The 26102-nt window shown below is 40.8% G+C and overlaps 2 protein-coding genes across 11 annotated transcripts in view; both read left to right on the forward strand.

The window, feature by feature from the left end:
• LOC138102742 (uncharacterized) overlaps positions 1 to 26102 on the forward strand; it is a 679200-nt gene that overhangs the window by 418104 nt on the left and 234994 nt on the right. The gene's annotated exons all lie outside the window — the stretch shown is intronic.
• The window catches only part of LOC138102714 (arrestin domain-containing protein 3-like), a 52742-nt gene that overhangs the window by 6769 nt on the left and 19871 nt on the right, over positions 1 to 26102 (forward strand). Inside the window, exons 3-9 of one of the 9 annotated variants that reach the window (XR_011147491.1) lie at positions 1472 to 1619; positions 2855 to 2957; positions 3417 to 3673; positions 4089 to 4251; positions 5070 to 5224; positions 9696 to 9847; positions 10767 to 13899. Coding sequence is in view for 5 of the 9 variants with exons in the window: in XM_069000467.1 (XP_068856568.1) it covers positions 1472 to 1619; positions 2855 to 2957; positions 3417 to 3673; positions 4089 to 4251; positions 5070 to 5224; positions 6815 to 6871 (883 nt within the window). In the remaining 4 variants the exon portion in view is untranslated. Of the gene's footprint in view, positions 1 to 1471; positions 1620 to 2854; positions 2958 to 3416; positions 3674 to 4088; positions 4252 to 5069; positions 5225 to 6814; positions 7276 to 9695; positions 9848 to 10766; positions 13900 to 26102 lie in introns of those variants that run through there. The other 8 variants (XR_011147489.1, XR_011147488.1, XR_011147490.1 and 5 more) reach the window with 8 other exon arrangements.

Here is a 26102-nt window from a genome sequence, read left to right on the forward strand (position 1 = left end):
AAATGGCCTCTAAAGGAGATGTGTATTCTTCTGGCACTTTCTTGCACAATTCTTTAACTGATTCTTAAAACTTCTACAAAACTACTGTTGAATGAATCGGAGATGATATATTTCCCCAACTTTAACATTGTTTTTCTAAGATATGGAAATGTTGCAAATAAGTTATGCTTATTATGATACAGTAAAAATACAGTTCTGCATACGTCTTGGTTTGAAAGACCGGTGTCCGCCAAGGAAGGCGGGGACCTCCTTTGGAATGGAGAATATGACCCCCTTCCCTCTGAATTATTATAACTTTGAAATTAAGGGGCTTTCAGACAAAGATATGGGAAAAGGAATAACAGTTCTTTACTAGTATGTATAACAAGGCAAACAAACAACAACAACGGCAGCAACAACAAACAAAACCAGAAACCCAGTAACAGCCTTCTCTCGGCTGTCAGGCACCTTCCCCTTTGTTGTAGTTATGGTCACAGCCGGCAGGGGTGCTGTTGGCTCCCGGCTGGGCAGGGCAGGCGCGATGATTCGCAGGGGCTGCTGTGGCGCGAGGTCGGTCATCTCCACGTGGACAATGGCGGGCACACCTGGCGGAAGGGATGGAAAAGGGGCTTCCTTTACAAACCCCCAGGGGCAGCCGATCCTGGTGTCCCTCTGGATAGCAAAAGGAGCTGTAGCAGGGACCTCGGAAGCAGAAAGCTGGAACGTCAGGGGCGAGCAAAATCCCAGAGTAGTAGACGAGATGTATCAGAAACTCCGCAGCTGTAGCTGGAACTGCGGGACATCCCGGCAGGCAGCGGCTGCAGGGCTACAGTGTAGCAAAAAACCTGGAGCAGTGCCAAAGAAACGGTGGGGGCTAGGCAGTGGCAGCCCGGCTCCCGAACACGGTAGGGAGAGGCTCCCTGTGAGGGGGAAAGGGCTCGGGATCCCGGGGTTTCCCCTGAGGCACCCAAGCAGATGGTGGGAGTCCTTTTTTTTTTAGTGAGGTAGGGTGTTAGTAAGGTCCCAGTTCAATGGCTGCTCTCACGAGCAAAGGCTCACCCACGGCAGAAGAAGCAGGACAGGACTGGGCTCTGGTGGCCGCAGCGAATTTTCCCCCCCTCCCCCCAGTAAGCAGCAACTCGATCGTCCTCCTCCCGAAGCCGAGAGAGCAAGAGAGAGATAGGAGCTGCACCCAACCCCTCCCCCATCCCAAATCTCACGATATCTCTGCCTTTCCCTGGAGAATGCCCCTCAGCTAGGATAGTAAAGCCAGCTGCACTCCTCCCCCTTCTCTGTGGTCACTTCTTTTGTCTCTCTTAAGTACTGGTCGTTATTGTTTCTTAGCAACAAAATGGGAGAAAATTCCCTAAGAGAAAGAAACAAAAGGAAAAATCTTAAACCGCAACAACATACTAATTCCAAATCTGATCAATTGCATCGTTACTGGAATGAGAGGAAAACTTTACTCAACTTTGACCTTTGTCCTGCACAGACCACTTGCTACCTCATTCGAAGGCAGACACGGCAGTGTTCGGTATTGGGTGAAAGCTGAATTGCATAGGCCTTGGCTTCTACCAGTAAAATTAAAGAAGGAATTTACAGTCTTTGAACATATAGATATCAACACTCCTTCGTTACTGGTAAGAACTGACAGAACTATTCATTCATTTTCTGGCATAAAAATAATGAAGTATAATAACTGAAACAACGTCAGCATGTAACTTTACCTAATATTTATTTGCTAGTTTAAGTACAGCTCTTTTAAGTATTATATCCGTTTAACAACTCTTTAACTGCTGGTATTTTGAAGGCTAAGTTATTCTGTACTTGGAGTTGCTTGATTTTTACAAGATGTAAAATGCATTTGTTGGTCTAAACTGATACTACTAAATTGTAGACTCATTAAGGAAGAAAATTTGGTGAACCGATCCTCTTCAATTATAAATAAAGAATAATCTATGAAGGAGCAATGCAATGCTTAATATTTTAGTGAGGGACTGCTAACTTAAAAATGCAAAGTAAAAAATTTACTGCAGTGCATAATTGATAATTTCCATATGGATAGCTTTCTACTGGTGGGGAGGAAATTATCGCAATTCTGTATAATCCTTTCCTGAAATATCATTTTATTAAAATAACTAATATCACAACTGCTTTCAGTGAGGATTTGATTTCAGTGTGGCCTAAAAATCCTTTATTTTATCCCCTTCTCAAATTTTAATCTAGAGGGGGAAAAAAATTAGAAGTCCATTGAAACAGGTTTCTTGTGTGTATGGGTGAAAAATCGGCTTGCAAAGGGACCTTACACTAACTCCATGAAAATTGAAGGTGTCTCATTTGACTTTAGTGGGCTTTGGATCAAACCCTAAATCCTGGTGTTGTGTAAAATAAGTCTTTTTAACATAGATGAAACAGGATTATGCAGAAACTGAGGAAATAGCGGGAGTAAAGATTACAGTAGTTTATCTTAGTTATTTTGCTTTGGAAATGCAGCTTAATGGAAAATGTGAAGATGTTCTAATTTGCTGTTAGGTAAATGAAAAGCTCTGCAGCATTATTTTGGGATGTGTAGGCTATGAAGCCTTTTCTTTTAAGCTATACGGTACTTTCTTTTAGTATTGTTTTAATTGTGGCTGTAGTATGGAGGATCACAGAAAAAGCAATACGAATACACCAGTGGAATTAGGACAAACATTGTATCTGTATAATGCTGTTTAAACTGCTTGAGACTTTTCCTATGAAAGCAGCTTTGTTTATCAAAATATGCAATAATAAGCACGTTATGAAAATTATTATTTTCCTGTGTTGGTTTAAATACCTGATGAGATTCATGGAGCTCCTAATTTGATGGACAATACTTTTCTTCTTCTTGCAGTCACCCCAAGCAGGCACAAAAGAAAAGACTCTATGTTGTTGGCTTTGTACCTCAGGCCCAATATCTTTAAGTGCCAAAATTGAAAGAAAGGGCTACACCCCAGGTATGTGACCCTATAATTAATTCTGTGTGGTTTTCCTTCATTTTTAAAGCTAGAGTCTGTGCTACTGTTTTTACATAAATGAAACATTAAGGATGTTTGTACCACATCAGTCTGCATTTAGCAATCTTCTCCGTATACTCTGTTAACTAAGACAGCACTACTTGTATCTCTAGATGGTTCAATGACTTCATCTGTTAGACTTGCATGTTTTGGGTGTTAGACTGGTATTTTTTTGGATGTGTTGTTTTCTTTTTCCTTTTAGAACAGCTCATGTGGATCTTGTTTCTATTAGCATCAGTGTATGGCTTTTTCAGGTAGAGCAGTGATAGCAGCATCGTTATAACAGGATAAAGAATGTGAAAGTTTGCTTAAGCTGCCTTGTAAATGTAAAGAGAATTTGAAATTCTGGTGTGTTTTGTTGGTTTCTTTGGTGTTTTTTTCTTTTCCTTTTTGTTTCAGGTGAATCAATTCAGATCTTTGCTGAGATTGAGAATTGCTCTTCCCGTATGGTGGTGCCAAAGGCAACCATTTACCAAACACAGGCATTCTATGCCAAAGGGAAAATGAAGGAAGTCAGACAGCTTGTTGCCAACCTCCGTGGGGAATCCTTGTCATCTGGCAAAACAGAAACCTGGAATGGCAAACAGTTGAAAATTCCACCTGTTTCCCCTTCAATCCTTGACTGTAGTATAATCCGTGTGGAGTATTCGCTGATGGTATGTTGGGCAGTCTGTTTCACTCGCGAGAGTGAGTAGCTTCCAACATGCCATGCAAATTTCTAGCACAGCATTTTGTGATCATTAGTTATGAAAGAAATACATGTTCTGGTATTAGTGTCATGACAGGAGGTCTGGTAAGTAAATTTAGTTTAGATCATGCAAGTTCTTAAAGCAGCTGTCTGTCAACTAAGCAAGCATTTAATGAGTAGACTGCATTTCCATGTGAGGGCTCATGTTAAGACTCTTCTTAACTTGAAGAGCTCATGTCTCCATAGGGGCATGGGCCCTAAAAGGGGCTATTAGAAACAAGCTCCTCATGAAAACTTTCATAGAAAGATAACTTAGACTAATACTTATGAAATGCTGATAAGACCCCACATTTTAATCATATAATTGTTTCATTTTTCTTCAGGTCTATGTTGATATTCCAGGAGCTGTGGATTTATTCCTTAACTTACCACTGGTCATTGGTACCATTCCTCTACATCCATTTGGTAGCAGAACATCAAGCGTAAGCAGCCAGGGTAGCATGAACATGAATTGGCTTGGTCTGACACTGCCTGAAAGACTAGAAGGTAACTTGATAATACAAATCCCAATCAATTCGCTACTCTCTTGATTTTTGTCTGCTTTATTCATTGCAGCCTTGTTAACAGAGTCAAATGACATCCTTTTATAATAAAGCCCACAGGAAATCCGTTGTGGATGTTTTCTTGCCACCTGCTTGTTCTATGTAGAGCAAGAGATTTTTTTCATTCCCTGCCTTTCTGTCTCTAGGACAGGTTGTGAAATCTAGCTTCTTTGGAAAGTGGCAGAAATAAAAGCACAGGATACCATTGTATCTGTGCATAACTTCATTGCTTCCACTTCCAGTATCCCAATTGCAACCTTGGTTATAAGGCATTGCAACCCATAATAGCAGTTTCTGGGCTTTCTCACCAGCCTTAGTAGCCAAGGCTTTGTGAAAAAATATTCTTTTCTATGGGAGATCTCTCATGGCCAAAGAAATAATTATGTATTTCCTTCCTTCTCTTTTTGCATATCTAATATATTGCTTTTTTTAAGTACAAACCCCAGACCTGGAGACTTCTGGAGTACAGAGGACTGCAGTGTTCTGTCATTTCTACCTGTATAGAGATTAAATTATCTTTGGTATGATTTAAATTTTAAGAGGGATAATTAAGCCACAATAAACAGTGATCAGTCTGTCTTTGAACATAAGCTTAATATTAGAATAAAACAAAATAGTCTCCCTTTTTTGTTTAACAATTTTTAAGTCATTGTTTATCTGCTGGTGAATCTTTCAGTGGTTGAAGTTTAAAATTTATCATGTTATGTATTTTGTCATGCATAAGAATTTGTTGTTTGAACTGTATGTACCTTCTCCCTCCAGCACCTCCTAGCTATGCAGAAGTGGTCACCGATGAAAACAGACAGTCTGGCCTTGCACCTGTAGCTGCTTTTGATGATTTTCAGAGAGCACTGCAAGGACCATTATTTGCATATATCCAGGAGTTTCGTTTTCTGCCTCCTCCCCTATATTCAGAAGTAGGTATATCTGTCAGACTATGATGATTTATATATTGTTTGTGACTGATTTTTTTTTGTTTTTGTCTGATGGAATAAGTTTAGAAAGCTTTTTCTCGTTCCTAAAATTGGGAGAAACCATTAAAATTATAAACATGGAATAAGTTGGTTTTGAGGAGGATTTTCGTTTGTTTGCAAGATGCAGATGAATTGCATCAAGAGTTTTCCATGCCTGTTTTACAGCATGGGTTACCCTTTTTATAATTTTTTTTTTTTAATTTTTTTACATGAACTCTGCAACCTTACATTTAAAAGGTGCTCCATGAGGTGCCTTGGCTTCTCCATCATGCTGTTTCCTGGAGCTGCCAACCTGGGAGGTAGTTTTTGTTGGCAGCACTCTTCCCTAGTCTAATACTTTCTGGAAATTTTCCAAGTGTTGTTCGCCATTTTAGAAACATAATGTTTTTAAATTTGCGTATTAAAAATAAGGTTTCAACTCTTTTACCTCTGCTGCTTCCTAACATTTTATAGCAACCACTAAACTGTTTTGCCTGCATGTGTGTTTAAATTCTGTGAATGTAGGCCTTTCAGAAGTTTCAGGTAGAAAAGTGATGTATTGGTATTAATTTATGACTTAAGTTTTCTGAAGTACACAGTTCTTCAACACTTTTGGCCTTTACAGAAATAAAAATGCAGCCACCGAATAACTATGAAAGAGATGCAAATTTTAAAGCTTTTCATGTTGGTTTGTTTTTTTTTTTTTCAAGAAAAAGAAGTGATATAGGACAAATTAAAAAAGTGTCCTCGGGCCAAATTTTTACTGAATTGATCCACTTTAGGAAAATAGCATTATGTAGCACAACTTCCCCCTCCAGGCTTGAAATGCAAAAAAAAAAGCTATATGAAGTTAACTGATTCAATGTTGTCTAAAAGATGCAATGTACGCTTAGGTCTCAAAAACTAGATGGTAAGAATAGATTAAGTTAGCAGGCTTATACCCTTTATTTCTCCTATAGAGAGGAAGAAGAGGTAAGGTTTAGAACACATGAACTTTTTGAAACATCCCATAGGATATTTGAGGATTAACTACTTTAATTTAAAAGTAGAATGATTTTTTAATTGATAAATTTCTGCCATTTCAAGAAAAACTTCTTTGCTTCTCTCAATTACATATTTCTTAAATTATGTTTCCAGTGATATGTGTCAAGTAATCTTTTTTGTATATATCAGATAATTCAAAAGACTTCTGTGTGAGTAATGGAGAAATTTTTTTTTATAGCAGTTATTCATGCTTATCCTTAAATTACCATCAACTTGTAGTTTAAAGTCTTCCACTGGATCTAATATTTCTATTACTGCTTATCCAAAGTTTTGTCTAACTAGAAGTTTTTCAATTATTTCAATAACCCTTACACTGGAAATGCCACATATCATTATAATTGTCTTAAACTTGTGAATTTTGATTTTTATTCCTAGCAATTCATGCTAAAATGCACTGGGTTGTTGTGGCTTTTATTTTTGGTTTTTTTTTTTTTGTTCTGGGTTTATTTGGTCAATTGTTTGGGGGTTTTTTTTGTTGTTTTGGGCTTTTTTCCTTTTTCTTTTGGTTAGATTGATCCAAACCCAGATCAGCCCACAGATGAGATACCGTCTTGCCCCTCTCGTTGAAGGAATCCTTAAAAAGCTGACTTGACTTGGGTTTTGAATCACACCTGTGTTGAAGATCAAGGTGTCATAGTGGAGACTTGCTTTTAAAGGAAATAGCATTGCTCTTGCCTGTATGGTGAACAAATGAAAAGAACCTGTGATCATGCTTTGACACCTACAGCACATCATAGGACTGCTCCACATGCTTGAAAACCTGTGTCCCCCTCCATTAAATAGTGGCACATACTAGGAGCAGCCTTATTAGCATGCAGTCAGGTGTTAGAAAAGACTCAAACCATGTTGTAAGAGAGGAATGGCTGCTTTCTATGATTATATGAAAATTTGCACATGCTTATTACTTATGTTATACAGTTAAGTGTCACTACAACTTATTTCATTTGTGATGGACTGTTGTTAACACCCCCCCCCCCCAATTGTTTGTGATCTGCACAACAAGGAAAATAAGACATCTTTGACAAAAAAAAAAAAAAGAAGAGATGAAGGCTGACAAATGCCCTGACTTTTCTTTTAATTTGATGTAGCCTGGACTTAACCTGCATATATGCACATGCTCAGAATTGTCCTAGTAGGCTGATCCTGTATCACCTCTTCAGCTTGGATCCTATTGTGGATTTATTTACAAACATTACATGCCTTCAGAGTCAATCCTTGCTGTATGTTTTGCAGCCAACTGTAGTAGACAAGAAACAGATAGGTGGGGGAAGAGATAACTGAAGGAAACTAATAAGAGACGTGATCAAGATTGCATAACTTCTTGATTTTTTAAAAGAATTTGTTGCCTTTCTGCTTTTATTGCAAAGCAATGTTTTGTTACAGACTGCCTAAAGATCATGTAATCTCAGGTGAATTCATCACTTGCCAAACTGTTAGAATGCTATTTGTTTTGTTATGTTGCACTGTTATTTATATTTGTGGTTTGGTTCTGTTCTTTGAGGGGGATTTTGAACCCGGACATGCGCAAAACTTACAAAGTGAAAGCAGCACCAGCAGACACTAGCAAAGTGTGAAAAGAAAGTGTGAAAAAGGGATAATCATATGCTGTCCAGGGTTCATGGGCAGAGATAGCTTAACTATTAGGGATGGGAAGGAGAAGGTTTGTTGGTTGATTTGTGTTTGGTTTTATTTAATAGTTACCTAATCATCAAAAATTATATATAAAATGAGTCTCCAGTAGAAAGTGTATTTCAGATTGCAAGAAAAAATTGAACTATGGCAACTAAGCAGCAGCTCAGTTTGCCCATTTGGTATTATCTTCAGGGTTTATGATACTCTGTCATAGAATCATAGAATACCAGATTGGAAGGGACCTCAAGGATTATCTGGTCCAACCTTTCTTGGCAAAAGCATGGTCTTGATGAGATGACCTAGTACACCTAAAAAGTGTCCAATGTTGGGGAATCTGCCACTTCCCTGGGGAGATTATTCCAATGGCTGATTGTTCTCATTGTGAAAAATTGTTCTCTCGTGTCCAATTGGAATCTCCTGAGGAGTAACTTGTACCTATGACCCCTTGTCTTTTCCATGTGACTCCTTGTAAAAAGGAAGTCTCCATCTTCTTTGTAGCCACCCTCTAAATACTGGAACATGGTGATAAGGTCTCCCCTCAGCCTTTTTTTCTCAAGGCTGAACAAACCCAGTTCTCTCAGCCTTTCTTCACATGGCAGCTTCCCAGTCCTTGAATCATCTTTGTGGCCCTTCTCTGGACCCTCTCCAGCCTGCCCACATTTTTTTTTGTATATCAGGGACCAAAAGTGAACACAGTATTCCAAGTGTGGCCTGACAAGGCACTGAGTAGAATGGGAGAATGACTTCTTTATCTCTGCTGGTGGTGCCCTTGTTGATGCAACCCAGCATCCTGTTGGCTCTCTGCCACAGCATCTCACTGTTCACTCATATTCAGCTTGTTTTCCACCAGGATCCCTAGGGCCCTTTCCACAGAACATCTCCCTAGAGGGGTAGATTCCAGCCTATGCTGCATTCCTGGATCATGTTTTCCAAGGTGCAAGATGTTTGTCTTTGTTGAACTTCATAAGGTTCTTGTTAGCCCACTCTTCCAGCCTATCCAGGTCTTCCTGCAGGGTGGATCTTTCTTCCAAAGTGTCTGCTTCCCCACTCAGCTTGGTATCATCAGCACACTTCATCAGGGTACACTTGATTCCATCATCCAGATTACTTATGAAGATATTAAAGAACATTGGGCCCAATATCAATCCCTGGGGGACTCCACTTGTGACCGATTTCCAGTTTGAAAAGGAGCTATTTACCACCACCTTCTAGGTGTGGTCTGTCAGCCAGTTCCCCACCCACTGCACAGACCACTTGTCTAGACCATAACAGTCTCTGTAGGAGGAGGCTGTGGGAAACAGCATCGAAAGCCTTGGAGAAATCCATGTAGACAGTGTCCACTGCTTACCCCACATAACTGAGCCAGTTACTTAGTCATCGAAGGTGATCAGGTTTGTCAAACATTATTTGCCCTTGGTGAATCCATGCTGGCTTTTCCCAATCCCATGCTTCATTTAACTTCTGATAGCCCCAAGGAATATTTGTTCAATAACTTTCTCAGGGACTGAATAAGACTGATGGACCTATAATCTCCAGGATCCTCTTTTAATCCTTTCTTGTAGATGGGGGTGATATTAGCCTTCCAATCTCCTGGGCAGTCTCCCAATCTCTGTGACTTCTTAAAGGTTATGGAGAGCAGCCTCGTAATGATGTCAGCCAACTCTCTTAACATCCTTGGGTGGATAGTGTTAGGGTCCATTGATTTGTTGGGGTCAAGCTCCTGTAACAGTTCACATGCTAACTCTTTCTTCATTGACAGTAGGTCTGTGTTGGCATCAACCTGAATTTTTGTTCCCAAGGCCTGGGGCCCAACAGTGCTGGGTAAAGAAGACAGAGGAGGTGAAAGTGTTGAGAACCTCTAGCCTTTTCAGCATTGCTGGTGACTAATTCATCTCTCCTATTTAACATCAGGTCCATATTTTACTTCTGTTTCTTACTGTTTACATACACAAAGAGCCCTTTCTTGGGGTTTTTGACATCTCTGGACAATTTCAACTTGGGCTGAACTTTTGCTTTTCTAACTGCTTCTCTGCATGCCCTGGCAGTGCCTTTGTAGTATTCAATAGATATTTGTCTGCTTTTCCATCTCTGGTATGCTTCTCTTGGTTTTGAGCAGACTCGGAGGCTTGCAGTTAAGCCAGGGGGGTCTCTTGATCTGCCTATTTTTTTATCTTTAAAGGCAATTAATTGCTTTTGTGCTTCCAGAAAAGCGTTCTTGGAAAAACTCCCAGCCCTCACTAGCACCTTAATCCTTCATGGAAGCTTCCCATGGAATCCCTCCCAATTAAGCTCTGAGCAAGCTGAAGTTTGCTCTTCTAAAATCTAAAACCTTTGTCTTAATACTAACCTTTAGCGTACTCAGCTGGCTCTCTAATTCTACAATATTGTGATCACTGCAGCCAAGGTTATCACTAACAGATATTACAAAGCAGGTTTTCTTGGTTTGTGAGAAGCAAGTCCAGCAGTGCCTCATTTCTACTTGGCACATCTAATGTTTGTATGAGGAAGCAGTCCTCTACGTATTCCAGGAACTTGATGGCTGATATGTGAGCTGCTGCATTGTTCTTCTAACAAATGTCTGGGTAGTTGAAGTCATCCATGAGAACCAGGTTGTTGACCTGAAGCTTGTTTAAGTGACCAAAATATTGCTCCATTGGCCTTATCATCTTGGTTTGGAGGTTGGTAGACTAAAACTATTATAAAACTGAGCCATACTATCAGTGTTACTAGCCATACTCAAATTAGTTTGCCGAGAATTGCTCTGATCGCTCCTGGGCTAGTCCTGAGAGCTTTAAAACAAACAATTTATAACAAAAAATTTCCATTTTAGGGCCAGTTCTCTTCAACATCTTCATAAACGACTTGGATACAGGACTCGAAGGTATACTAAGTTTGCCGACGATACTAAAATGGGAAGAGCTGTTGACTCCCTCAGAGGCAGAGAGGCCCTGCAGAGAGACCTTGACAAATGAAAGGGCTGGGCAATCACCAACTATATGAAGTTCAACAAAGGCAAGTGCCAGATTCTGCACCTGGGATGGGGCAACCCTGGATGTACGGACAGACTGGGGAACAAGAGGCTGGAGAGCAGCTCTGCAGAAAGGGAACTGGGGGTTCTGGTCGATGCCAAGTTAAATATAAGTCAGCAGTGCCCTGGCTGGCAGCCAGGAGGGCCAACCATGTCCTGGGGTTCATCAGGCACAGCATCGCCAGCCAGTCAAGGGAGGTGATTGTCCCGCTCTACTACGCACTGGTGCGGCCTCACCTTGAGTCCTGGGGGCAGTTTTGGGTGCCACAATATAAGAAGGATATAAATCTATTAGGGAGCATCCAAAGGAGGGCTGCAAAGATAGTGAAGGGTCTAGAGGGGAAGCCTTTTGAGGAGTGGCTGAGATCACTTGGTTTGTTCAGCCTGGAGAAGAGGAAACTGAAGGGAGACCTCATCACAGTCTACAGCTTACTCATGAGGGCAAGTGGAGGGGCAGGCACTGAGACTGATCTCTTCTCTCTGGTGACCAGTGACAGGACCTGAAGGAATGGCCTGAAGTTGTATCAGGGGAGGTTTAGGTTAGATATTAGGAAAAGATTCTTCACCCAGAGGGTGGTTGGGCACTAGAACAGGCTACCCAGGGAAGTGGTCACAGCACCAAGCCTGACAGATCTCAAGAAGTGTTTGGACGATGCTCTCAGGCACAAGGTGGGATTCTTGGGACTGTCCTGTGCAGGGCCAGGAGTTGGACTTCGATGATCCTTGTGGGTCCCTTCCAACTCAAGATATTCTCTGATTCTATGAAACAAACAAAAAATCCAACAACTTTAATCATACATTCATCTAGAATGTGAGAAATTATATAGAAAAAGCACTGACTCCTTGAACATATTCTAAAGAAGAAATGAATGATGGAGCTATTAGATCTGATCAGTGTTTTTATGCTAGAGATTTGTAAATGTAAATTTTCTTTTCAGAAATAGTGTAAAAAAATAAATGAAACCAACCAACAACAAAAAAAACCCACCAAACCCCAAAACCAACAACAAAAACTATTGTCTGAGACATGTCTGATGTTGACTATTTAAAAACTAATTCATCGTGTGAATCCTTGTGCAATGAAACAGAAGGGAGGGGAGGGAAAGCTGGTGTTTCTGTATTGTGCTCATCCTTACAAAGTTATGCCTTATTTTTAAGGCTTCGTAAATATAATAGGCTTTTCCATAAGTGGCCTTAATGAGAACATGAAAAATATTTTATGTTCCAGAAATGATGACAGGGTGATTAAATGAAAGTCATGTCTTAAGTGATTCAGTTCAAATGTTTGGGCTTTGATAAGCAAGAATTGGAAATTGGGTGATGTCTTATGCTGCCATTTTTGTGGCTGTCCTTTCCTTCAATCCTTTCCAACCAGACAAAATTTTACAAGTTAAGATTGTTGGCATAAAAGGGCATTTGATGGTTTTACTTTTTTTTCTTTTTTATTAACAAACTAGGGAAGAATTGTTGATATACATAGCATTGAAGCACTTATCCTAGTATAATGGAAAAACTATATATGAAGCAAAATTGACCAATGTTGTCATCATTGATGTTGCATCACAGGCTGTGATCAGAGTGAAAAATTCTAAAACCTTATCAAAGATTTCCCACTTAAACTTTTTTATTAGTTGTCCAGAGGCATTATAGGTTCATAGTTGTAGTCCAATACTTGATATAGAATCTTGATCTGAATTAGGAAAAAGTAAAATCCAAGCATTAGAGAAACAAAGTGCAATATTAAATATTTACTTTATAGATTCTGTTCTATGGCTGGGTTTTGGCTGGGGTGGTTTGGTTTGTTTTTGGTTTTTTTGTTGTTTCTTTTTTTAATTAACTTTTGGTGCTGCATATGTCCTTATGGACTTTGTTTTAAGAGAACTATGTGGAAGACAATTTAATTTTTTCTGTTGTTCTTCCTTGTGAAAAAGAAACTTTAAAAATTTTTATTTGAATGCTTTAAAATGCTTTAATTGTAATCTGTAAGATTGTTTGTGACAAACATTTAATGTGTGTCTTTGTGTAAAATAACAGCCATAAGGATCAAATTACTATCAGAAATGTATATGCTATGTATCAACTACATAGGGAAAAACTATTTCTGGAGCTACACCACTGATTAGTACAAGAGTTGAGTTTCAGCACCTTCAGTTCCTTTTTCTTGTTTATATCAATAGTTTCTTAGGGCTAGGTTTCAGCTGGGAAGCTATAATACAATCTCCTAAACTTAGAAAATACCAATAACTTACAGGATATGAATGTTTTTTCCAGGACACTGCTTAAAAATTACTGTAACTGGTGACCTCTGTTCAAGTTATTTAGTGTTTTCCAGTACATATGGTGGGGGCAGGGATTGCACATTTTCGTAGGGGTGGGAGGAAACTGGGGAAGGGGAATTACTTTAAAAGCCAGATAACTCAGTGATTTGCAGTTGGGATCTGAAGGTTGGTTTGTTGAACTGGGGTCAATAAGGTGTGTCTTGCTGTTTATTTAGAAGTCTAATGTTACCAGATGTTGAAAATCACTATCTGTGATTTGTGTTTTGGTCAGTAGAGCTTTGCAAGATATTAATACAGCTCCTCAACATTCCAGAAATGAAGCACTGCCATAGCATCTTGTTTCTGTATACCGCACACAGCTGAACCTCTGAAAGAATGGACTATCATCATTGCTTGGTATCAAAGTGTCTTTTGACCTAAGGCAAGGTTCACTAGGCTATCAGCCGGGACTCAGGAGTCCAATAAATGCTGTTCCTGACTGTTGGTGTTAAAGGTACCGAAGACCGCTAAATTATCATGGTATTGTTACAGTAGGTTTTATGGTGTATGCTACTAACATAGACAACCCAAATATTGGATCTAACTCCTTGTATAATGCAAACAGTAGACTTCCTAAATGAGTGCATTATTGTGTCAAATAAAGCATTTTTATTTAATTTTGAATTTGTAACTTCCAACTATGGAGAATCCAGAAAGATCTTTTAGGGTTTTTTTCCCATTAATAACACTGTGACTCATTTGTGACTGAGTTTTGATTGAAACCAATAGGAAATATAAAAAATAAGGTTGTTTCTTATTATGATTCTATACTCAGAACTCCTTTACAGCTGAGTGACAATGATTAGAATATTTTTTTTCTAATAACAGCACAACCCTTTTTAATAACTAAAGTTTCTAATGCTATGTGGCAATGTCAGAATTTAAATTATCGTCAGTGTCATTTAAGGGACAGACACTTTGAGCATCTTTGTGCAACATTTTCTTGAAGTTACATTTTTAGACCACAACCACTGCTCATGATTTTTTTTTCTACCTTTAGGTTTATTGCTAGTGATGCCTTAAAGACCTAGAAATAAAACAACATGCTTTTGAGACAATATTAGTATAGGAGGTAATATAAAGGCTGGTCTTTATTGGAGGCCTCCAGGGGCAGATACAGAAAAATGCCCAACCCACAGGGGGTGAATACAGTTTTATAAGCTTAGCAAATTAGCATAATTGACAAGAATCGCCAATTAGAAGCACAATTGTAGTAGTAATTCCCCCCTTTTGGTTCCACCTCTTCTGTAGCCCCCCTTTAGATAGGAACTAAACTTTGTTCATGAAAATGTGTCTCGAAGAGCTGTTTTCAACCTTGGCTCCCAGGAAGAACCAAGATAGGATAGGGGCCTTGGACCCCTGGGGTTTGGAGCCTCTGGAATGTGTTACAGCGGGGATTACTGTAACACGCATATATCAAACCAGGAGTCCCGTGGAAAAGAAATATATATAGACGGATTCTTGGTAGATGGCTGGAGCTCTGCTGAGGAACCCTCACAGTCTGGGCCGAGGGTCCTTGCCCGCCCAGGGAAACACAAACCAACCAATGGGGAATGAGGCTGACCAGGGGCGAGGGAAACCCCGTGCCTCCCCTCGGGGCCCCTCTCCCAGGGCTACATGGCAGGGGGAGAGACCCCCAAGAGCAATGTGTTTTGTCTTTCTGCCTATCAGGGTAGGGAAAAGTAATGGAGCTATCTAGGAACTATATAACTATACAACAATAGTCTACAGAGCTATGAATATATATATATATATATATGAAGGAAATATAAAAGCAAAAATCATTCTGGCAACACTAGCATTAATAAAAAATTGGAAATTACCAGTTTTATTCTTTGATAAATGGGGGGTCCATTTAAAAAAACCAAATGTTTCATATTTCTGAATATTAAAATACCTGTGCATGCATACAAATCTGTGCTATACCAGGATATAAAACTAATGACTCTTTTATATCAGCTATCCATAAAAAATATAAAAGAGTGATGAATCATAAAACTCCAATATCTAAGAGATATTAGGCAACATTGCAAAACTGATCAATTTTTTTCCAGTTATCTAGTTAAAATAGCACTTATTAATCCCTTTTTAAATTTAAGCCTTTCATGTTTTAGGAAAATCAGCCAGTAATTTACCATAAACTACAGCTACCTTAGTTTTTTGCAGGACAGCAGCACTCACAAAAGTTCAGCTACAGAATCAAAGAACATTCTTCAGAACAGATAGAGTAAACTTGGCTTTTGTCCAGTAATGAACTTTCTACAGGGACACTTCTTTGCTAATGTGAATGCTGCTGATTTGAACCGAATCCTGTGAATCAAATTATATGGCTGTGTGCAACTGCAGAGTGTCAAGCATCCAATGTGATTTTTCAGTAGGCTTCTGTTAAAAGATGACAGCTGCTCCTAGGAATATTGATTTGACTGGAGAGTCCAGCCTGACTCAAAGAGTCTAATCACAGACTTTCCACATTCCATGGATTTTGAGCAGAATCTTCTTCAGAGATTCTCAGAACTTTAGGAGATGCCAAGGATTTATAATTGCATGACAGTTAAAAAGGATTTTTTTTTCCTAGTGAAAGCAATGTACAAAGACATGTCATCAGGTGTGTTTCAACTGCCCTCTGAACGGTATTCTTGAAATAGGAAAAAAGTAATCTATTTGTTCTCTAAGTAATTGTTCACTCCCTGTCAGCTGCAGCTTGCTCTTTTTAGAGCTACACCTCCATATATCCTGACCTCTAGTGGTAGCTTCTGAATAGAAGCTAGATGATGCTGTGACATTCAAGTTGAACAGTGTACCTTTAATCCAGTTCATAACATGAAATATTTGGAATTTAGAAGGACATTGTATTTTTAGTTTGTTTCAAGCACCTTGCTATAAATGTTTGTCATATTTGGATGAAAGACAATAACTTACAACAGTGAAGGTGAGAGCATGCAATTTTTAAGGGGGTAGAAATATACAATCACAAAAAACCAAACCAACCCCAAACTGATATCTAGGAACTAACACTGAAGTGCAAAACCAGGTATTAAGCATTAAGTTTGCCTCTTCAGCAGTAGAGTCTGATCCCTTATACAAGAAAAACAAAAATCTAAGATGGTGGATCACCACGCGTGACAGCACTGAGGTCTGCCATTAAATCCCTCTACAGGTTCCCACTAAGGACAACAGAGGGAATTATTAAGTGAAAGATGATTCCCCTCTTGTTCCTGTGCATCAGGCTATTCTTAAGTATGCCTTTGATGTGCCTGCTCTTCAACAAATGTTGGGAATGGGAGAAGTCAGAACCTGTTAGCTGTTCATTGATTTAATAAATGTTCTGTCTAAAATGATTTTATGAGGGGGATGTCATTCAATCTTTCTCAAAAGAGATATGGCACTTGTTTTCAACTGAATAAAATGGGAAAACAAGAGGAAGGAAAAATCACTACAAATTCTAATAGTTTTTTATTCTTATCTGAAACATCATGCAATTATCTAAATATAAACAATCCCTTAGTGTCATCATATTGCCTAGAATCCAAATTAAACTTCCCACTAGAGCTGGTCATATTAATGTTCAAGGCAAATTTGTCATGCATGTCCATCAGTCAGCAAACAGAATATAAAAGATTTTTCCATGTTTCATTCAGCTCTGTAGAAGATATAAACTATTTACTGGGTAATGATTTTTTTTAATACGCTTTTATTACTTGCATCCTAGTTTTAGGGCCAATTCTAAATCAGTTGCAGTCTGTATGGTTAACCAGTCCATTTTTATTGGTTAACATTGCTAAGTTCAGAAAACAGATCACCATAACATACCAAAGTGTGCCGAGGAAGGTTATGGAGCAGATCATCTTGAGTGCAATTGCATGGCACATACAGGACAACCAGGGAATGAGGCCCAGCCAGCATAGGTTTAGGAAAGGCAAGTCCTGCTTGGCTAACCTGGTCTCCTTCTATGACCAGGTGACCCACCTAGTAGATGAGGGAAAGGCTGAGGGTACTGTCTATCTGGACTTTAGTAAAGCCTTTGACAATGTCTCCCACAGCATCCTCCTGGAGAAACTGGCTGCTTGTGGCTTGGATGGGCATACTCTGCTGGCTGGATGGCTGGGCCCAAAGAACTGTGGTGAATGGAGTTGCATCCAGTTGGCAGCCAGTCACACATGGTGTTCCCCAGGGCTCAGTATTGGGGCCAATTCTGTTTAATGTTTTTATCAATGATCTAGATGAGGAGATTGAATGCACTCTCAGTAAGTTTTCAGATGACACCTAGCTGGGTGGGAGTGTTTATCTCCTTGAAGGTAGGAAGGCTCTGCAAAAGGGATCTGGACAGACTGGATGGATGGGCCAAGGCCAATTGTATGAAATTCAACAAGACCAAGTGTTGGGTCCTGCAATTGGGTCATAACAACCCCATGCATCATCTTTGTGGCCCTCCTCTTGTATTGAAAATTGCGCTATGAAAAGCCAGTGTCCATAAAGGAGACAGAGAAGTCCTGCAACTTTGTTCAAATAAAGGGAGAGAGTCCACTGGGGCACATGCCCACAGGATTTTCTCTCTCGAGGTTTCGGAGGGTTCAGCCTCCTTTTATCCTAAACTCCCGGCCGCATGTTGCCCTCTTCCTTTCTCCATTGGCTGAGATACTAGGAAGGTACAGCCTTCCCAAACCGCCTACCACATATCCCCCCTTGAACCTGTCATTTTACCCCAAAGTTCAGAAGTTCAGGCTTGTGTAGACCCATTTGTCTGTTTCAGGAGCCAAGCTGTCTGGGCTCTGTAACAAACCTGCTGCTTGAAGTTAGTAGAGACATTAAGACCCATTTCAAAGACATTAACACCCATACCTTCACCCATTGAATTGTTTGTAAAGACATCTTCCCTATCACTCTGGACCCACTCTAACACGTTGTCTTTGTCAGGAAAATTAATCCACAAACACTGGAGGTTTATGTCCAAGAAGGAGACAGAGGAGTCCTGTTACTTGATTCGAATAAAGGGAGAGGCCATGGGGCATTCCCCTGGGGTCTCAAAATTTTAGAGGACGCAGCCTCTTTTTTATCCTAATTTTCTGACCACGTTTCCCTCTCTCTTTCCTCATTGGCTGAAGCACTTGAAAGATACAGACTCCCCGAATTGCCTAATACAGACTTCCTTCAAATGTATACCCGTCCCTTTTTCTTTTCCTATGGAAATTATGGTTCTTCCCATTGCTTCTTTCAGTATCTATCTTTACCTATCAGTGTGAAAAACAAGGTTCACTCTCCTGTTAGGATTTAAAAGTTCAATAAAGGACAATAAGGGACAAAGATAATAAAGCAAAATCTACGGTGACGGGTGCTTTGGCACTCAGCCAAGAGCACACCTGTTATTGCGGAGACACCCTTTACATACCTGTCCTATTGCATCAGCCTAGTGCATAGTCATAATCAATTATGCATATTCAAACTTTTCCTTAAACTAGTTTAGATGTTCCAGGAGCTGTTTAGCATGGCTCCTCCTTGGGTCCGTCTTTTTAGAGCATGCGCATTTCTTGGCTGTGGTTTTAGTCAGTTTTTATTATCATCCTCAGAGTGGGCTTTGGACCATGGTTTCTGCAGACGGTAGTTGCTGGTAGTTGCTGATAGTTGCATGTCAGTAGCAGGGGTCTTCAACACACGTTGGTTGGTTGTTATCCAACAAGCATAACTATATTAGCTATTTCACTATTATGTCTAAGTTTTTAGTTAATGACAGAAATAAAGGCATTAGTTATTGTTACAAAACTATATCTTTATAACAAAGCTACTTTTACATATAGCATCTATTTGTAGAAAGGCACTATTATAATATGTATCTATTACAATAACAAATCTACTTTAACATCATTCATTTTAACATTTGCAGAAAGCAAATATTATAACATTTATCTATCACATCAGCAAACCCACAGTTTGTTTGTAAAGACAAATCCATCTCACTCCTTTCATCAATCACTGGAATTCCTCCCATTGTTTCTTTCATCTCTCAGCATCTATCTTTACCTATCAGCAGACCCACAGTTTGTAAAGACAAATCTATCTCATTCCTTTCATCTTGGTTTAAGACAATTTTAAGACGTGGACACTAAAATGAGTTGCCTCCCCTTAAAGCTTTAACCAATCCCTTTCCACTAATAAGGAGAAACAAATACAAGTAGATATAAGCGAAAAAATAACAGTTTACTAAAAAAAAAAAAAGAAAAACAGGCAAAAAAAAATAGCAGTAATAGTCACTAGTTACAAAGTTGCTGAAATCTTGCAGACTCCCCAGGAACAAAGAGAAACACAAAATGATGGAGTGACCCCTCCCCCCAAGATGGCACCCACCTGTAGGGAAACAAAGGGAAAATGGCAGCAGCCCTCTCCCTCCTTATCTCTCCAGCGGCAGCAGCTCCATCAGTGAAGGTGGCTGTGATACGTGGAAAAGACTCCACTACTGGAATAAGTAGTAAAGAAGTGTACCGGTTTGGCCAAATTTAGAAATATATCCTCTGAGAGAAGGCAGGTCACCACCTGTTACAATCCGGTTTAGACCCAGGAAAGCAAAGCAAGCTAAGTCTCTGAGCATAAACCGGAAAGAACTTAGAAGGTTCAAAATATTCCCAGAAATGAGATTAAAACCAAACGAGGTTAGATGTTGTCAAAAAATGGATGTATTTTATTTAATAGTAAAAGAGGCAAAGAGAAGGGAAGAGAAAAGAAAGAGAGAAAGAAAAAGAAGTGGGGATGGGGGAACAGGGAGAGGTGACAGGGGTTAGGTGGAAGCACATCACCCTCCCGAGGGTCCCAAAGACGTCTCGTTGCTCCCCTCCATCTGGTCTGCTGGTGGTGAGGGTCCCCCGTCGCTGCCGTGGCCGTGCCGCTACATGCTTCCATATGGCACCACACGCAGCCACACGCCGCCACACGCCGCCACACACCAAAGAGTGCAGAACTCCGTGGATTAATATACACTTTGGGCCAGGTGGGAGCGCCCACGTGCCTCTCTTGCAGGGGCTAGCTTGACACTGTCCCTTGCAACACTGAGGGTCTGTTGCATCATCTCTAGTGCTCTGATGCAGGGTCTGGGGGCCCCTTGGGGGGGGGCCCTGTGATGGGCCATGTCACCCCCTCCTGCTGTGGATAAGCTTCCCCCCCCCCAGTGAGGACCCCTCAGCTGGGCTCCTCTGCACAGTGGAGGATGGGCAGTCACTGCGCCTCTGACCAGAGGCTTTTCCAAGATACCCAAAGCCTCTCCTCCCTCCACCCCTTGGTTCGAGGGTCTGTTCGAGCCTGGCAGCTGATAGCCCTGGGGCTGTGGTCCTCATCTTGGAGGTGTTAAGCCGGTGTTCAGTGAATGTTCCCAGCCCTGAGTTGTTACTTTATCTTATCTTCATCAGCGAGCAGTGTCAGGCCTCAGGGCCCCATTCAGGGTGTGGGGGTCTTCTCTTCAGCTTTTGTAATACAGTTTTAAAAGTCCTTTAAGAAAATGTTTAAGTCATAAAATATAATATTTCAGTCTCTGACACCACCCCTCCCCCACCAGGTTCGGGGAAAATAAACTTTCCTCAGAGGAAAGTGAAAGAGATAAAAACTATTTATTTAACAAACACACGGGAAAATGATAATAATACTAAATAATAAAATCTCTCGCTGTGGAGAAAAAACCTGGGTAAGTGTTAGAGTCCTCCCTTTGGTCTCCTCGGAGCTGGGGCTTGGCCCAAGGCCAGGCCCTCTGCGCTTGGTGGAAAGTCCTCCCGATGTGTTCTAATATTGAGCAGTCCAGTGGAAAAGGGAGAAAATCCGAAATTCCAGGAAAGGGAAAAAAAATTCAGCTCTCAGTCTCTCTCTGGAGAAAAAGCTACTGAACAACTGGCCAAAAACTGACTCGGGAAACAGCAAGCCGGGTGCTTCCTCCCTCCCTGCCGCTGCTGGGCAAAAGTTGCTATCTCTGTGTGACCTTGAACAAGCTGCAAACTGCTTTGAAAAAGTTTTGCTCAGTTTTTCCTTCTCCTTCTCAGGCTCAGTTTAGAGGCATAGAAAGGCACAAAGTTAATTTCTGGGCATAGGGCAGCAATATGGGATACACATCATAAAGTCACCCCAAGACAGCAGGTATGTTTATTCCAGCGCTGGGACGCATGGGGGATAATTCCTCCAAAGTCATGCATGCCGACAGCTGCATTCAACTTTATATATATCGGGTTACAAGTTCCATATTCATTGTTTCCCAATACACCTATACATATTCATTGCCTAGCCCCGCCTAGCCTTGCCTTGTATTACAATGAGCCCAAAAGTCGTTTACATCCGCGTTGCGCCGTGCGCAGTGTTGTCTGGTGGTCGTGGGCAGGGGTCTCCGGGGTGAAATAAGAGTCTTCCTCAGATGAAGTAAAGGGTCTTCCTCATCCTGAACTTTTCCCCTTTCTTCCCTGCGCATGCTCTTTATGTCCCTGGGCTAAGTCCAAACTTCAAAACTGGTTTGAGTTAGCTTTAGGTTAAAATCAGGATCTTTGGTCAAGATTCCTTCCCTTTATCAATAGTCTTATATCTTCTCATCCAGCTTTGGTAGGCACAATAAGTGTTGAGCAAGTTGTATGCATTGCTTCTGACAAACAACTTCTTAGCAAATCATTTAACCTCTGCTTCCCCATCCCCCTGATTTAGTCCCCACTTTTCTAAAGGGTTAGTAAATTCTTTTACTAATACGTAAATTCTTTTTCTAATAATCTTTTATGATAAGCATCCCTTAATGCTTTTTCATGTGCATTTGACAGAGTAGTTAAAACTGATAACCTTTTTAGTACTCTATAGTTCCAAACAAGCAACATAAAAGACAACACAAAGCAAGCACTCACCAAAATTAATAAGACAATTATGTGGTGACATAACGTATTCAGAATGCCAGTTGCAGTAGGTGACCACCCGAAAAGCACGTCCCACCACTTATGACTTGCATCTTGTTTTACTCTTTGCAAGATTCTGCTTATTTCTTGTGTGTCATGATGGATGGTGACTAAGGTCTTTTTCCCATTCTTTCCGATTTCTTCTAAAAATCAATTAGGTCCTGATGTTTCACTAATTGCTTTACTAATGTGAGGTCTACCCCAATAAGTGTGGGTAGCAATTTATGGTAGATGGTGCAGTTAGACCTCATCAACTGATGAGACAACCCATGCTAAATACAAAAAGTCACACCCAACAATCTTGGTAAAATTACAAATACGAAAATTAGAGTGATTCCTGGCAGCTACATTTATACTACTGTCATCTATCATCATAAAAGTGCAGATAGTTCTTAAGCACACACAACCTTGACTAATATATACAAGTAAAGTTTTCGGTGTAGTGTCTGGGTGGATCTCAAAGTGACAAATGCCTTGTTCCATGTCAAGATATATGTCTTTGGCATCAAGTGTATTACTTTCACAGATAAACCCTTGTTGTTCCCGTGTGATGCAAGATTCTAAATTTACCATTTCCCATTTTTCTCCTACCATCCTGTAGTGGGTTGGGTTTGTAACCGGGCAGAAACACCAATTCAGTGTAGTGGTTTGGTCCAAAATACTCATTACTGTTTACCTTCTGTGAGATAAGAATTAGGAGAAATGCAAAGCAGGCACTAAACTTGAAAGAATATAAAGAAGTTTATTACCAGAATTAAAAGAAGAAAAAAAAAAAAATCATACCACACCTTCAGAACTCTTCTCCTCCCCCCACCTTTCTCCCTTCTCCCAGTGATGATGTAAAAAGACAACCCTTGAGATGTTCAGTCTGTTTACCACTTCCATAATAACCTTGTTCAGTCCATTTAGGAAGACGAGTCTCTCTTGCCCATGCTATGAAAACATTATCACAAGGAGACAGTTGCCCAGGTTGGTTCTCTGCTCGCATGCGAGTCCCTTCCCCGACTTGCAGCTTTCCCCACAACTGCTTTTGAGGGTCCACTCTTGAAGTTTTTTGGGGTACAATTTTAAGGTTGAGCCGTTCAGAAACAAAAGTTCTCTTCACCCATCTCTGGGAGCATTTCATCTCTAAGAACAGAGGCCCTTCGCCTTCCCTGGGAGCAAAGGGTCTTCCTCATCTTTGTCTCTAGGACTATCTCTGGGAGCATCTCTAGGAACTGAGGTTTTCTCCTTTCCCATTTGGAGCAAAAGTCCTCATCGCTTCCATCTCTCCCTGTCCAAACTTCTCATGAAATTACAGCTGCATCAGCATCTGCCTATCTCAGTGCAGGTGCTTTTGCTCACAAGTACGAGTTGAACGCTCCACCCCCCATGCCTTCATGGAATTACAACGGGTACTCTGATATATCATAGCTTTACAACAGAATTTCAGCTTTAAGCATCTCCTCTTTCTCTTCCCTCAGGTTTTCAGCTCTTCACAGTTCTAAAAGGGTTAATCTCACCTAGGCCTTGCAGCTGGAATGAAGCTTATCGCTGTTGGTCACATGATGTCTGCCAGACATCGGTGCAGCTTTAGCTGAATCTTGGCCACAATGGAGGGGGGGGGAAGCTGAGCCGCTCCGGCTGCCTACAGCAGGGCTTTGGGGGGGGGGGGGGGTTCCGTGGGTAGAACAGGGCCCATCGGCTCCAGGATGGCTGTGGCCCGGCCCAGCCTGGCCTGAGCAGGGCCTGGGCCGGGCCCCTGGCCCCCACATGGGGCCCACAGCCACCTGTCCCAACACCGGAAACGAGACAGAGCTGTGGGGGGGGTTAGTCTATTTTTAAGTGTGGATCACAGAGGCGGTCACACTTTTAAGTGGCTCAAAGAGTTGTCCATATTCAACCTGGCCATCTGATAGGTTCTGTTAGGTCACAGAGGAAGCTCTAAGACCATACTAGCCCATACTTTGTGTTCAGAGGAGTAAAAAACTGTTCCTTCATAGTTTAGTCCCAATGCAACAATAGGATGAATTACATAAACTGTGGCATTACGTATCGTAAGCACAAAGGCAGTAGCTATGTTAGTCATTGGGTCATAGGTGAAATTTACCAAGGTCCACCAGGATTGGAGCTTTCTTTCTAACTTAGTAGCATTATTCCAAACAGCTTCTTGGATTTCAATAGGGAAAATGCCTTCATTTCCTTCTCTTATAATTAAGGAAGCTGTTGACTGCATCCATAATTGGGCTTGTAGGCAGCTAAGGGCTAATGATACATTGTCTTGAGCTACACCAAGTGTGTTTAACATCAGTCTGTGGTCAAGGTCTCTGGTCTTGGCAAAGTCTGGGAGTATTTTTGAAACTTGCCACTGACTGTTTCCTAATGCTAATAGGGAGGATTGTAGGGGCTGTTTTAATTTGGTCAGGTCGCTGGTTGCTGTGGCCAATTTATTCATCAGGATCTCTGAATCAATTCCATTTATAACTCCCAGTCCTGTTCCCAGCATGCCAGTCAGGTCTCTCTGCATTCTGCCTTTGAGGGGTGTTTGCTTTTGCAGCCAGGCTGTCCATTCTTTAAAGGATGTTTGTATTAAAGGGGAGCAGGCTTGTTGGATCTCAGAAATATTAATTTGCACTAGTAGTTCTACATGCTTAAGAGACCACTCTGGATTAAACAGCAGTAATTGCTGGCCTGTGTTCCTCACTACATAGGGGCCAATCTCATAAATCTTTGGCTCAGGCTTAAGTGGTGTGACCTGGGTTTGGATTTGATTGCCAGTGTAGGTTGTAACAGGCCTAGCCATGGCATTTATCTGGAATTTGAATGAGAGCCCATTACTGTCCTGGGCCCAAAGACAAACTACTTCAACGGTCTGTACTAATGTAAAATTATACCAACAATCTGCTTCACTTGAATTACTATAGATTTCATTATGTTTGTCTGTAGGAGTAGTTGAAACACTAATTTGGGTTTCTTTTTTATGAGTAGTTCTGTTAATCATTCGGCATCCTATTTTCTTCTCCTACAGTTCCCTGAAGCTGCCAAGTTTTCTGTTTTTCCCATTCTTGCTTTGTATACACTTGATTTCCGTGCATGACCACAGTCAGCAGGTTTAAATCCTTTAAATCAGAATATTTCCCCATGAGTCCAGTGAACTGCATAAAGGCTTTGGACCATATGTCTTCCCTCCTATGAATAACTTTCCAACTGGAGGTTGCAATTATGACTATGAAAAAAAACAATTTTCTGGGTTATACTTGCGTGCCACCCATAACGTTTTCATTTTGTTTGGGTAAACTTCAATTTCAGTTCATCATCACCAGGGGTCACTTTCTAAGGGGCCTCTGGAGCCTTCTTTACCCGAGTATGGTGAATCCAGGCACTCTGTTCTCTGATCTTAATTGTGGTGTTAGTGGTGAGAAGTACCTGGAATGGTCCTTCCTACTGTGGTTCCAGTGTCTTTTCTGTAAGAGACTTAACATATACATAATCTTCAGGCTAAATGTCATGTACAGGACCGTCCAAGCCTCGACTTTGGATTCCAGCCACGTTTTCCAATTTCTCTAAGCTGTTTGTCTAAAGCAGTCATATAGGTAGTTAGCGTCTCTTCCCCCATTTGGGTAGATATTCCTTTCTGTACCCCACATGGTCTCCCATAAAGTATTTTGAAGGGACTTAGCTTTTCTTTAATTCTGGGTTTGGTCCGAATTTGTAACAATGCAAGTGGAAGAGATTGTGGCCTGGGTAAGTTAGCTTCTTGCCCTAGTGTCACAATTTGCTGCTTAATTAAATGGTTCATTTTCTCTACTTGACCACTCGACTAGGGGTGATATGGAGTGTGGAGTTCCCAATCTATGCCTAAATGTTGGCTAATTTGTTGTACCACCCTTGAAATAAAATGTGGTTCCCTATCTGAGGACACTGTAGCTGGAACTCTGAAGCGC

This window comes from Aphelocoma coerulescens (assembly GCF_041296385.1).
Source record: "Aphelocoma coerulescens isolate FSJ_1873_10779 chromosome W unlocalized genomic scaffold, UR_Acoe_1.0 ChrW_unloc_scaf_1, whole genome shotgun sequence".
Lineage (NCBI taxonomy): Eukaryota > Metazoa > Chordata > Aves > Passeriformes > Corvidae > Aphelocoma > Aphelocoma coerulescens.